Raw genomic sequence first — 14,018 nt, 5'->3', positions numbered from 1 at the left:
AGGCATCCCGGTCAAGGAAGGGACGCAACTGGCGGACCAAGCGAACTTGGTAAAAGGCCCTCCTGGAGATGGCCGCCAGATGTTCATCAAAGGACAGCCGTCCATCCAGGAGGACGCCCAAGTTGCGAACCACCTCCTTTGGGGCCACTAACTCGCCCCCAACAGTCAGCTGCGGGTGCAGCTGACTGTACCGGGGTGCCGGCATCCACAGCCACTCCGTCTTGGTGGGATTGAGCTTGAGTCTGTTTCTCCCCATCCAGACTAGAGGGAGTCTTTGACTTATGATCACAATCGAGGTCAACATTTCTGTTGCTAAATGAGACATTTGTTAAGTGAGCTTTGCCCCATTTTATGACCTCTCTTGCCAGAGTTAAGTGATTCACTACAGTTGTTAAATCAGGAAGTTGTTAAATGAATCTGACTTCCCCATTGACTTTGCTTATCTGAAGGTCACAAAAAGGGGGAATCACATGACCCCAGGACATTGCAACACTCGTATTGGCAAAGCGGGTGCATTTTGATCATGTGACTCTATGGGGATGTTGTAATGATCATAAGCGTAAAAAACAGTCATAAATCAGCTTTTTTTCAGTGCCATTATAACTTTGAGCTGTCACTAAACGACTATTGTGTGTACTTTTCCTGTGTGTTCAGAGAGATACATTTGGGAAACTCGGATAACTTATCTCATCCTATAGCACAGAGAAGAAAGTGCTGGATTTCCTTAGTACTGTAGGATGGTTGCCATTATAGCTTTGGAGGATTGATATCCCAGATACCGAAGAACTGGTGATATGAGCCATGGTGGCGCAGCGGTTAGAATACAGTACTGCAGGCTAATTCCTGCTGACTGCCGGCTGCCAGCAGTTGGGTAGTTTGATTCTCACCAGCTCAAGGTTGAGTCAGCCTTCTATCCTTCCGTGGGCGGTAAAATTAAGACCCCGATTGTTGGGGGGCAATGTGGTGAGTTCTGTTGCTAGATGGGTAAAGGGCTAATCCAATCTTAGTTGGATCTTGGGTGAGGGCATTTGCTCATGAATAGACCTAGCTATCTCTTTATCTCTTAAGTGCTGACATCTGCTGTGGGCTATTGAGGAGGGTCGGGCAGTGGTGAAATCCTCTGTGGTTTGCTACCGTTCGCTGCGCATGCAATGCGTGGTGCGTGCCAAATGCATGCTGCGCATGTACAGTGTGCACCAAATGCATGCTGCTTGCGCGTGCATGAGCAGTGTGCACCAAACGCATGCTGCGCGCCAAACATGCAGAAAAAGGACACTTTCTAAGGTAAAAAGAACAGCGGGGGGGAGGGAACAGCTGTGCTGCGCTATTTAGATTCACTAAAAAGCAGGATTTCCTGCTTTCTAGTGAATATAAATCGCGCAGCACAGCTGATCGTCCGAAATACCGGTTCAGACCAACTGGTGTTTTTTTTACTACCGGTTCATGCGAACCGGAGCAGGTAGGATTTCAACACTGGGGTGGGGGCTATTAAGAGTGAATCTGCTTCCTGCCTAAAAAACATATTTCTCCATTTCTCACCCAGTTATAATATTCTGCCTTTTCAATATTTCCTACAATATTTCATTTTTTCTAGGAGAGGGGTGGGTGCTAACTTCCTACACCTTACAGAATCCTTTTTCTTCCCTAAACTTTCAATTTAATCAGCATCAACTACCTTAAAGATTTATGATTTTCTGTCATTTTTCTTTACAGATCTCCAGTAATGTGCAAGATCTCACCATCCCTGGAACATCATTTAAAATTCAGATTATTCCCTCCAAATTTTCTCGTGTGTGTTCTTTAATTTTGAAATTGTTTACACCAATACGGAAATGTCTCAACAGATGGCAGCACCAACCTGTTCTTGCCTGGGTTTGCTAAGCAGGGTCAGGTCTGTTTAAAGGTTAATGGAAAGACTCAGAGATTCCAAGACTAGTTTGGGAAGTGTCTGTCCATCCATCCATCTTTCCATCCATCCATCCAGGAAGAAAATAGAAACAAACAATTTCTGTATTGTTGCCAAGAAAACTTCATGGAACTTCACTTGGCATTAAGTTTGACTTGAGAAGGCTCCGGTTACCTCTCGCCTGGACTATTGCAATGCTCTCTACATGGGGCTCCCCTTGAAGAGCACTCGGAGGCTCCAGTTAGTCCAGAACGCAGCTGCGTGGGTGATAGAGGGAGCGGTTCGGAGCTCCCACATAACACCTATCCTGTGCAGTCTGCACTGGCTGCCTGTAGTCTTCCGGGTGCGCTTTAAAGGATGGTTACCACCTTTAAAGCGCTCCATGGCTTAGGATTGGGATACTTACGGGACCGCCTACTGCCGCCTTGTGCCTCCCACCGACCCGTGCGCTCTCACAGAGAGGGACTCCTTAGGGTGCCGTCCTTAGGGTTCTCCAGGGGAAGGGGCTTCTCTGTGGGGGCTCCCACCCTATGGAACGAACTTCCCTCTGGACTTCGACAGCTACCTGACCTTCGGACCTTTTGCCACAAACTTAAGACATATCTATTTTCTCACACAGGACTGGCCTGAATTTTAATTTTTTAGATGATTTTATGGGTTTTAATTCTAATTAGTTTTATTGGGTTTGAATGTATTTTAAAACTTGGGCCAAATTTAAATAAGTTTTTTAATTGTTGTTTTTAGTTGTATTGTATGTGTTTTGTTTGTTGTTTTATCTGGCTGTTAACCGTCCTGAGTCCTTCGGGAGAAAGGCGGTATACAAATTAAAATATTATTATTATTATTATTATTATTATTATTTACTTTTAGTATGAAAAAACCTAGCTCTCATACCCCAGGAAGAAGGGGGAGTGAAGAAATTTAAGGTAACAGCAGTAGGATTTTTGATAAAGTCAGTTAAGATATACATAATTTAAAATCAAGATAAGAAGTAATACAGGAAGTCCTCGACTTACAACAGTTCATTTAGTGACCGTTCAAAGTTACAACAGCACTGAAAAATGTGACTTATGACCGGTTTTTATAGTTACGACTTTTGCAACATCCTCATGATCATGTGATCAAAATTCAGACGCTTGGCAACTGGTTCATGTTTATGACCACTGCTGTGTCCTAAGGTCATGTGATCACCTTTTGCAAAGGTAATGGGGAATCCCAATGCATTTAATAACTGGGTTACTAACTTATCAACTGCAGTGGTTCACTTAACAACTGTGGCAAGTAATAATACTTGTACATAATACCACTCTAACATTCATTTTTGTTTTAAAACTAAAGTGCAGCCAGGAGAATCTTTACTATTGCTTACTATGCCTACAAACATCTCAATACTGCCTTTTGGTCCTAAAAGGGTTAGCATAACAGCGCTAAGGAATTAAAATATTATTTTAAAAAATACAATTTAAAAAAAAACCCCAAAGAAGGGCTATACAATTCCAAATCTATCATAGCTAGGTCACAACGAGAGCCAGGTTTGTATAGTGGTTAAGGCATAAGACTGGAAACCAGGAGACTGATCTCGTCCTGCCTTAAGGACAAAGCCATCTGGGAAATTTTGGACCAGTCACTTGGTCTCAGCTCTAGGAGAGAGGCAATTGCAATCTACTTATAAAAAAAATATTGCCAAGAAAACTACAGATGACTTGTCCAGTCAGTTGCCAGGAATCAAGACTGACTTGAAGAGGAACACACAAAAACAGTGCACTAAATGCTTGTTGACTAGGAATTCTACCTTCAGCATATATGGCCACCGAAAAGCTATCTTGCATCCCCTGCAATTAGCATTAGCATCTTACCCTTAGGTTGCATGCTGAATGCACTGAAGGGAAAGGCAATAGCCAGGTACAAGCAGTTCAAATAAGTTTCCACTGAAAAGTGTGTTGCACGTACAATGCTGTTTTAGACATTTTTGTTGAGAGAGAGATATTTGCAAACAAAACATGTGACCAAGATGCAATTCATCGGTATCACTTTTATATACAGTAGGTGGAGAAATATCTAGTGTGACAAAATTCTTCATAGACATCATAGATTCCCAAGGCTGTGGCCTTTTTAAAAATTGCTTAAAGACTTCGCAGTGTGAAGGTTCAGACTGACTTCTAGTTCAGGGGTCTCCAACCTTGGCAACTTTTAAACTTGGGGACTTCAACTCCCAGAATTCCGAATTCCCATCAGTGCTAGTAGGGAGTGACGTCTGTTCTTTGTACAGTGTCTTGCTCTGTTATTGGGAGAAATCTTGGTGGTTCTTTGGTCAGGCTGTTGAGTTTGCTTGGCAGTTCCTTGATTGGGGTAATCTTTTGTTTCTTGATTTTTGGTCTCTAATGATAATTGTGGAGTTAATCTCTGCTCATCTGGGTGATGATTGCTGGTGGAGAGTGTTTCTTTTTGTTTCCTTTTTTTGGCTTGTTGATTGTCTCTTTTGAATGGTATATAGATGTGCCTATTGATGGCTGATTTGTCAGAGTTTTGGACTTGGCTTCGTCTATGATGGTCACAGTGTCCCACAGTGTAAATTCACATTCAATTTACCATATAGCATGAAGGGATTTTCTTTGGGGTGGGGGTGGGGAATACAAATCAAAGGCACAGAATTAGAGATACATTTTTTGTAGGGGGTGGGTGAATCCTAACTGCATATAGATTATGCCTCAGACAAATATAAGAATGGTGAAAAGTAGTCCAGATAACCCAAGAAATATTTTTACTCCACTTCCAGGTTTCCGCAATCATATATGCAGGTTAAGGCATCCAATACCTTAAATACCTGTGCAGGTATTTATTGTAAAATTATGGTTCCTAAGCAACTCTACCTTAAATGATCAATGATTAGGGATATTTTAAGCAAATATGTAAATTGTTGAAATACACAAAGGGTAAAATAAATAATAAATGAATAAATGTTGATATAATAGTTCATCAACATTAGGAGGGTTACAGATTCCTCTTTCCTGCCCTATAGTATCATCTGTACCAACATTAGCTTTCAAGATGCGTGGATTTATGACTTAATTGTCATACACATTATCTGCATTTATAAAAATAAATTAAAGATGCAATTACTAAGAGATAACAAATGTTTACATTGTTCAAGAAATATAGCCTCTTAACCGTTTACGTTCTATACAAATTTATTTGTTATATTCCACTAGCTACTGTCAGCACACCATATTCAAATTATATTGTACTCTGAATACCTATCTGAGGGGGGGAAAGGGGAAAATGCGATCAAATATCCCGATTTCAGGAACATTTTCAAATCCTATGAACTTAGTGAGACAACATTAGTATAAAAGAAATGGCATCTTAGGTTTTTGGGCTCAGGATACACAATATTATAAAAAAATATTTATGGAACAATTTGTACCAGCCACCATGCTGGTTGATGCCAATTTTTTGTTAGTTTCATATTGCAATAAAGCCATACAGTATACACAGGCACAAACATATCTATAAAATATTGGTTAGTTGGTTCCGTATGCCACGAATTATGTAGCATACTGAAGACTGTTTAGTGATCAAATTTATATTATTAGTTCTGGTTTGTTGGTTATTCTAATTAAGCAATGCCTTTCCAGCAGTCTAGGAAGGAAAGCCAAGGGAGAGGTGGAAGGCAAGTTAAAAATAAAGAGCATTGCCTGAGACTTTTAGGAAGACCTGAAAGATCTTATGTCATTCTAATGCACCAAAACTAGCATAAAGAAGAATCAGTTTTTACTTCCATAGATAGATCTTCTTATAGAACATTCAAATAGTTACCAATGGAAACAAACTTTGTGGTATTACTTTGGTCAGGAAGCTGAAGACACAAGTTCTCCCTTTTCATCCAATTGTTTCTCAGTCTGTTCAAGGTTATTTTCTGACTATGTTAACCACAGGTATTGAGATTTATTCAACTTTTATAAGAATGTTATAAATATATGATGTTCCCTTTTGGGAAAGTTTAAAATAAGTCAAAACTCTTTAGATTCCTAGATTACACTTAGCTTAACTTTACCCTCTGAACTTCAGCAAATATGCTCGAGTTCTGATTCAACTTCATCATTTAAACATGTTTATTACTGACCATTTCGGCACTCTCCAGATACCTCTGGGTGTGACTCCCACCACAAAGCAATTACCGGTAGTTCTACCGGAAGTAGATGACAGCAGCTGTAGCCCAAGAGATTTGGCAGATGGAAAGGTAGAAAAGGCAGTTGCAGACAATGGAAATTGAACATTCTGATCACAAATCATATTTATTTGAAAGTAAGTGTTACCAGTTTCAAAAGATTTCCCCCTTCCCCTTTGCGACGGCACAGACAAGGACTTGCAGGCCCTGACCTCATCCTGGAGTCCTAATGCAAGTACAAACACTGTGCAGCTGCCCAACCTAAGCAGCCTTCTGAAACATCTGAACTGTAGGCATACATCTCCAGCTTTGTTCAATTTGTCACAGAGAGTTCTCAACATCTATTCGGCAAGTGCTGAATAAATCCCTGGATGTAGTAAAAGCATGCCCTGCGGTCTATGTTTCTGCATTTGAGCTGGTTCTAAAGTCAGGACTTGGTACATACAGAGAAGCCATGCCTGGAACAGCACAGGATTCTTTAAATCTGATCCTACAAGTCACTGCATCGGTCTAGTGGTTTATATAAATCTGTTAGACAAAGAAGTGGTCTGTAAAATTAAAATGACAGAAAACCAACATAAAGAAATATATATATTAATAAGTTTCTGTTATATAAATAACCTTTATAAAAATAATCTTTAATTCTAATAACTCACCTCTTTTTTTTAGGCTCTGGAAAGCATGCATGAAAAATGTTTTGAGGTTTAGGTTAGAAAAAAAATAAAATCCAAACTCCAAAACCTAAGAAAAACCACTATTCTTAAATCCACAAATTTATCTGACATTATAAAGGCACCATCCCCTCTATTTGTTTTTTTTTTTTACTGAGTACAGTTCATGGGAGAAGAAAGCTCTTTTAGAAACAATGAACAAAATTGCTAAACTCTCCTTCTTTTCATTATTCTGTAACTTATCTGAATCCCTTTTTTCACTATGTGAAAGACTGGACGTATGAAAGATTGGGCTGTTATGCTGGCATAAATTCCCAATTAAATAAACCAAGATGAACAAATCTCCAAGTTACCTTCTTACACTTAAGGCATAACACAACTACACATATAGGAAAGTTACATGTTGAAATGCATGATTTATAGTGTTCAAAATACTACAAATGTTTTATTTAAATAACTTTGCATTTTTAACTTGTTGGAAGTTCAAACGCTGTCCTTGGTTTGTGCAACTGTGATGCAACAAGGTTTTTTTTTTAAGCTGTTGAGACAACAGTACAGTGGAACAGCCAAAAAAACTAGGCTTATCAGTTTTTTGTTATCTTTACTTTAGTTCAAGGCATGCTGCTTGATTGTGTGGAAGATCCAGTCCATTTTTGTTGTCCAACCACCATGATGAGCATCGTTCATCTGTTTCATGAAATACTCAAGCGCTTCTTGTTCAGTTTTGTCTAAGGCAAGAGTCTTGCGTATATATGCAATGTCATCAAAAGACTGTAATTCTGGCATCCCTGAACCAAGCATCATGGAAAAGAGGTTTATGAAGAGGTTGGCATGTTGTCGAATTGCTAGGTAGGCCTTGTAACACATTTCTTGGAACCTTGAAGAGAGAAAAAAAATGCTCCCCATTAAAGTCCTATCAGATTAACAACACGCTTGAGATCAATAAATACATAGGCATCCTTCTGTTTAAAACGATTATCTGGCTGAAAATTTTTTGTTTGAGTGTTAAGGAAAACAATTCTACAGTACAGACTCCCTCAATCTAGGACCCTTCAGATGTTCTGGATTACAACTCCTCAAATTCTAAGCCATCACGGAATCAGATCATGTGAGTTTAAAACTACAGGAGCTGTAACCCAAACACATCCGGAGACATATTGATTGCCAAAAGGTATATAATTTCCAAGGAATATCTTTCGAGAAATAGTTTCTTTAAATGTAAGAGTAACAAACATTACTCTTGAAAGAGTTTTACGTTATTCAGCTCTGTATACAACTAGACACAAGAACAGTTTTTTCCCGAAGGCCATCACTCTGCTAAACAAATAATTCCCTCAACACTGTCAGACTATTTACTGAATCTGCACTACTATTAATCGTTTCATAGTTCCCATCACCAATCTCTTTCCACTTATGACTGTATGACTATAACTTGTTGCTGGCAATCCTTATGATTTATATTGATATATTGATCATCAATTGTGTTGTAAATGTTGTACCTTGATGAACGTATCTTTTCTTTTATGTACACTGAGAGCATATGCACCAAGACAAATTCCTTGTGTGTCCAATCACACTTGGCCAATAAAATTCTATTCTATTCTATTCTATTCTATTCTATTCTATTCTATTCTATTCTATTCTATTCTATTCTATTCTATTCTATACTTTTGGTAAGTCACAACCAATAACCTCCACACTAAGCATTAATAAGCATAGTTATCACGTAAATACACACAGGAAGACAAAAGAAAATACAGCTTTTTTTATATGAGGCTTACGGGTGGTGCCAAATTCATTTGCAATTTTTAGTGTAGAGATAATAATAAGGCCAAGATATGTCTTTGCAAGTTTTCCACTTGCAAATTGTTCTAAATTGTTCATGGACGAAGGCTTATAAAGCTTATGCTAGATTGGTTCATCAGCATCATAATTACCACCATCATTATTTTGGTAATTTCTATGTTGTCTAGGTGGCTTACAATATTAAAATGACATGTAACAGATACGAAATAAAAAGATCTCAGTTGCTGTGCCAAATTAAAAATCGTTGCCTTCAAAAACAATGCACAACTATTTTTACTATTTTCTAAAGGATAAGAAGACAGTGGCTAATCTGTTTTCAGGGAGGAAGCTGTTCTATAGTGAAGAGGCTCAGAGAAAGTCACCTTCTGGGCCCCAATCCCCTTGAGGAGTGGGTACCTGCACTATAAATACTCCTCTCTTAACTAGACTATCTAGAATGAGAAGGTTCTACTTGGAGAAGATGATCCTAAAAATATGAAGGACCTAAACAGTAAATCACCAACAGCTTCTATTATATGCATCTCCCACAAAGTAAGTGCAACTGTATGCCAAATATTCTTGTGATAAGTACACTTTTGAAGTCCCTTCAAGGACAGCCAGATGTAAGACAAAGTGCAATAGTTTAACTGGAAGGTAAGAAGGATGTGAGTCAGCACCTTCAGTATTTGGTAACATTTTTTTGTGGAAATCTCTGTGATCATATAGCAGACTCTTGCCCTTTGGCTTCTAACCAGATTTTTTCTATTACAATAACAACAGTGCCTCGTGGGCATATGTAATTATTTTCTAAAAGGTGTAGCTGAAAATTGGATCCAAATTGTTGCTGCTACCTAACGCACAAGGTTTTATTCAGGAAAACTCAAGGCAACCCAAATACCATTTTCTCTATAAGACATAATGTCATGTTTTTGTACCACCCTGCAACAGAAATTTGGTCAGACCAAATAGCATTTCTATTCCAGCTTACTCACCTTTCAAATTCTCTTGTTTTGGTACATTCTTGTGCTCCTTTACTAATCACTATCAAGAAATCTTGTGTTAAGACAAATGGCACGCGCTCCCGTTTGTAACCAAACTTCTTCTTTTTGTGATCCAAAAAGTGTCCAAAATCAATGTGAAACAGCTATGGAAAATATATTTCAGACTCTTATTAATATGAAGAAAGAGCAAATGTTTATTTGCAGAGAAGAGCAAGAAAGATGGGACTGGAGACTAAAACATATAAACAATGGTTTCTGGAATTGGGTATGTTTACTTTAATGAAAAGAAGGACTAGGGGTGACATGATGGCAGTGTTTCAATATTTAAGGGGCTGCCACAAAGAAGAGGGGGGCAACCTATTCCCCTAAAGCACTTGAAGGCTGAATAAGGGCCGGAATAGCTCAGGCTGTTAAGAAGCCTGTTATTAGAACACAGTAGCCTGCAATTACTGCAGGTTCAAGCCCGGCCCAAGGTTGACTCAGCCTTCCATCCTTTATAAGGTAGGTAAAATGAGGACCCAGATTGTTGGGGGGGCAATAAGTTGACTTTGTAAAAAATATACAAATAGAATGAGACTATTGCCTTACACACTGTAAGCCGCCCTGAGTCTTCGGAGAAGGGCGGGATATAAATGCAAACAAAAAATAAAAAATAAAAAAATAAGAAGCAACAGATGGAAACTAATCAAGGAGTCCTTCGGGAGAAGGGTGGTATAAAAATCAAATAAATAAATAAATAAATAAATAAAGGAGAGAAGCAACCTAGAACTAAGGAGAAATTTCCTGACAGTTAGAACAATTGATCAGTGAAACAACTTGCCTCCAGAAGTTGTGAATGCTCCAACGCTGGAAGTTTTGGAAGAAATTAGGCAACCATTTGTCTGAAATGGTATAGGGATTCCTGCCTGAGTAGGGGGTTGGACTAGAAGACCACCAAGGTCCCTTCCAACTCTGTTGTTCTGTTATACCTGCTCTGGTATTTCAGTCCATATGCCAGGGTACAAAACAATTCTATAACATTAGCACTCTTCAAAACAAAGTAAAGAGCTCTGGCATTTATTAGAAGTTTGTTTGGAAAACATTAACTATGTGGTGTGTGTGTGTGGGAAGACTTCCACAAAACAATGAAGTTTCCTGTGAAATGGAAAACACTGGGTGAATTCTAAAAAAAACATTCTCAGGTCACATTTGTAGTGCTAAGGTCTATGTTCCTTTGCTTGTATCCCATGTGAATGTTAGTAGAGCTAAAGGTTCCTACAATGCATAGAGAACACATGTGTCTAGTATCCCCAACAGAGGCACAAAATATATCTCCAAGATAGAAAATATGACAATTATTGCACCCCATAAATAAAGATACTGAAAGAGAATGTATTTTAAATATTTTTACCTGCCCATCATCTTTTACCATAATGTTGCTATTATGACGATCACCAATTCCCAATATAAAAGTAGCTACACAATAGCCAGCACATGAGCGAGTAAACAAATCGATAGCTGGATCATACCTAGGAAAAATTTAAAAAATGTTAGTTTTGGTAAAGGCTACTTTGTTATTTTGGACATGTCAAATAATGTAGAACAATTACTAATTCTTGTAGCCATCTTGTAATAATCTTACAAAAATTTTGGAAGAAGAGAGTGGGTTTTTAAAATTTTTTTTAACGATTTTCAAGATTCAATTTTAATTAAAGTATTAATAGCACGATTTTTAAGTTAACAAAATATAGACAGTGCAAAATCATGTTGACCTTTGTCCATTATCAAAGGAAAAAGGGAAAATTTGCTTTACTTTACACAGCCAAGAAGGTATCACATCAGATTCCAGTGCCAGCTCCAAAACTACAACTTTTACAGTATTTTGGCATTTTCCAGCTGCCAACACCCATCATTAATATACTGTCTATCACATAAATGCAACCAAGCTTCTGTAACATTTACAGAGAACTCTGGCAGTTATTAGAAGTTTGTTTGGAAAACCTTAACTATGTGGTGTGGGGGGAAGGACTTTTCAGAAGATACAAGGTTGTGCAAGCTGTTACATCACCCTAACTTCACTTCTCAGCCACAATCAAGGAAGCTGGATGACCAGAGGCAATCACCCACTGGGTTCATCAAGAACAGATGGAAAATAAAAAAGGTTAGTTATTCAACTCACATTTCCCCTTTGTTCTTGTCTTTGAGCCACTGGTGTAATGTGTGGCTGTTGAATTGCAGCGCACCTTTAAGGCCACCCTTGCACTGGATCTGCATGATTGTATGTGAATTTCTCACAACTTCAATAAGCCCCACACAGTCACCAATGGATAAGCATCCATAAGGTAGCATCCTAAAAGAGGAACATGATACTTTTGTTTTCCGATACAATTGTCAAAGTATTAGTATATGAATATGTCCATCGAACAAAATGCACAGGTATACAGCCCTAGATTGCAATAACTAAGTTTGGATTTTCTAATGAAACCTAATTAACTTCACATCCATCATTGAGCTATATTGTCATTAAGAAGAAATTTTAAACAATTGTGCAAATAGTTCCAAATAGGTCCAGTGCATATATATTTCTATATTTCAAATATGAGCCACCCAAACATGAGCCATGTTTGAAATAGAGAAGTTTCAAATATACTTTGTGGTATAGGGCTAGATCTGTCCTTTCATATGAATATTTCATATGAGGGTAGGACAAGAAGCAGTAGGTGGAAATTAATCAAGGAGAAAAGCAACTTAGAACTAAGGAGAAATTTTCTGACAGTTAGAATAATTAATCAGTGGAACAACTTGCCTCCAGAAGTTGTGAATGTTCCAACACTGGAACTTTTTAAGATGATGTTGGATAATCATTTGTCTGAAGTGGTGTAGGGTTTCTTGCCTAAGCAGGGGGTTGGACTAGAAGACCTCCAAGGTCCCTTCCCAATCTGTTATTCTATTCTATTCCACCGTGAATGCCTGAAAGGGCTTTTTGAATCTTGGCAAATGTGTACAATGGAGATACACAAAACATTAGAACACAGTGGTACTTTCCTGAGCTGCTTGAATGAAATAAAATGCAGTTACCCTGCAAAAAGGAAGAAACTGCAAACAAATTGAAACATTTGTAAAATTGATAAAGTCATAAGTGATGACGTAAAGTTTGTTGATCAAGATCATATTCTTTATTAGACAGAAGTGGAAAGGAAAAATGCAAAAAAAAACTATTGGCAGAATTTAGGAATACTTGCCTAAGATCAAGGCCTTGGTTTTGCCAGATGTTCTCCATAATTCGAATTATTTGAAGCGTGAGCATATCCTGGCGTAGGTCTGGATAAAAAAATGCATTATGTAACGGGTGAAGTTTGGAAAACTGAATATAGTTTTTAAAACTTTGTAGTTTTTTTTATATAATCAAACATTGGGGCTTTTTTAAGATTACTTTAAAGACTGCTAAACCAGCTGATGTTAACATCCAGTTTTAAACCAGAGATGTCGAGTTTAGGAATAAGATTTATAAACTTTGTGATAGACACTACAATATTTAGGAGGAAGTTCAACAATGATATCATCGTTGCTCCCTAGGCTTTAAGTTCTCCATTCCACTTATTTCTCATTGTGTCTCCAATGCTCTGTAAACCAATTGACCTGTCTATCAAAATGGAACTGATGTGAGTTTTTGCCAGAGGTTTTCATACAAATATGAAGTATCAAATTTCTTCTTTAAAAAAGAAAAGAAAAGAAATTTGCCCAGGAAAAAAAAAATCAGTTGAGCATTGCTACAATGTTATTTTCAAAATGAAAAGGGATCTCTTACATAGGATGAAACACGTATAAACTGTTCCATAGAAAAGAATACCTTCTCTGCTCTGTGTGAAACCTTCACCTGATACCATTATGCTCAACAAGTATGAATAAATTTGGATTTAGAAGGGCAAGAAATACCTTCAGGAAATAATCTCAGAAATGAGATGCATAGAGATAGAACTGTGTCATCATCCAAAGAACAGATATTCATGTGAAATGTATGTTTATGGTAGCTAGGATATAAACTCAGAATTGGAGTGTTTCAGGCAGGATAATGAAAACAACAATGCAGAAATTACGACAAAATATTTTTCTTTACCATCCCCATTTTTAAAGATGATCTCATTGTTCTGAAATAGCAGCTCAGACATAATATCTGGATTTTCCCAATTAAGCCATAACGGCCTTTTGGCAGACGACATAATTCTGCATTCCTCAAGCCTACAAAGAAATAGATAACTGTTTAAGCAAGTTCTGTTCCAGTAGACATAAATTTATTAGATTTCTGTAGATCCCTTAGAAGTAGATTAACTTTTCACTTTTAATGATCATTCTCTAATTATAATTTCTAATGAAAATGTATCATTGTGAATTAATTTTAACCACAAAACAAATCCAGTCTAAAGCAACAGCATCCCTGTTCTTGTCATGAACCAAAAAATTTTGAATTGAAGTCTATGGAAACATTTGTTGGGCAATAATTTACAGAG

General features: G+C 37.7%; 1 protein-coding gene across 3 annotated transcripts in view; it reads right to left on the bottom strand.

Annotated features, from left to right (window-relative positions):
• Nucleotides 1–6,182: 6,182 nt before the first annotated feature.
• Nucleotides 6,183–14,018, bottom strand: part of PIK3CA (phosphatidylinositol-4,5-bisphosphate 3-kinase catalytic subunit alpha) — a 49,008-nt gene continuing 41,172 nt past the window's right edge. For all 3 annotated transcript variants that reach the window (XM_058187864.1, XM_058187865.1, XM_058187863.1), the window contains 6 exons: nt 13,628–13,749; nt 12,753–12,831; nt 11,690–11,860; nt 10,922–11,039; nt 9,523–9,674; nt 6,183–7,622 (listed from right to left, as the gene is read on the bottom strand). In XM_058187864.1, the coding sequence (XP_058043847.1) occupies nt 7,352–7,622; nt 9,523–9,674; nt 10,922–11,039; nt 11,690–11,860; nt 12,753–12,831; nt 13,628–13,749 (913 nt within the window). In that variant the 3' untranslated portion in view covers nt 6,183–7,351. The remainder of the gene's footprint in view (nt 7,623–9,522; nt 9,675–10,921; nt 11,040–11,689; nt 11,861–12,752; nt 12,832–13,627; nt 13,750–14,018) is intronic.

Source organism: Ahaetulla prasina, chromosome 6, assembly GCF_028640845.1.
Source record: "Ahaetulla prasina isolate Xishuangbanna chromosome 6, ASM2864084v1, whole genome shotgun sequence".
Classification (NCBI taxonomy): Eukaryota; Metazoa; Chordata; class Lepidosauria; order Squamata; family Colubridae; genus Ahaetulla; species Ahaetulla prasina.
Note: the sequence above shows the minus strand (reverse complement) of the source record. Positions and strands in the feature narration are given on the sequence as shown.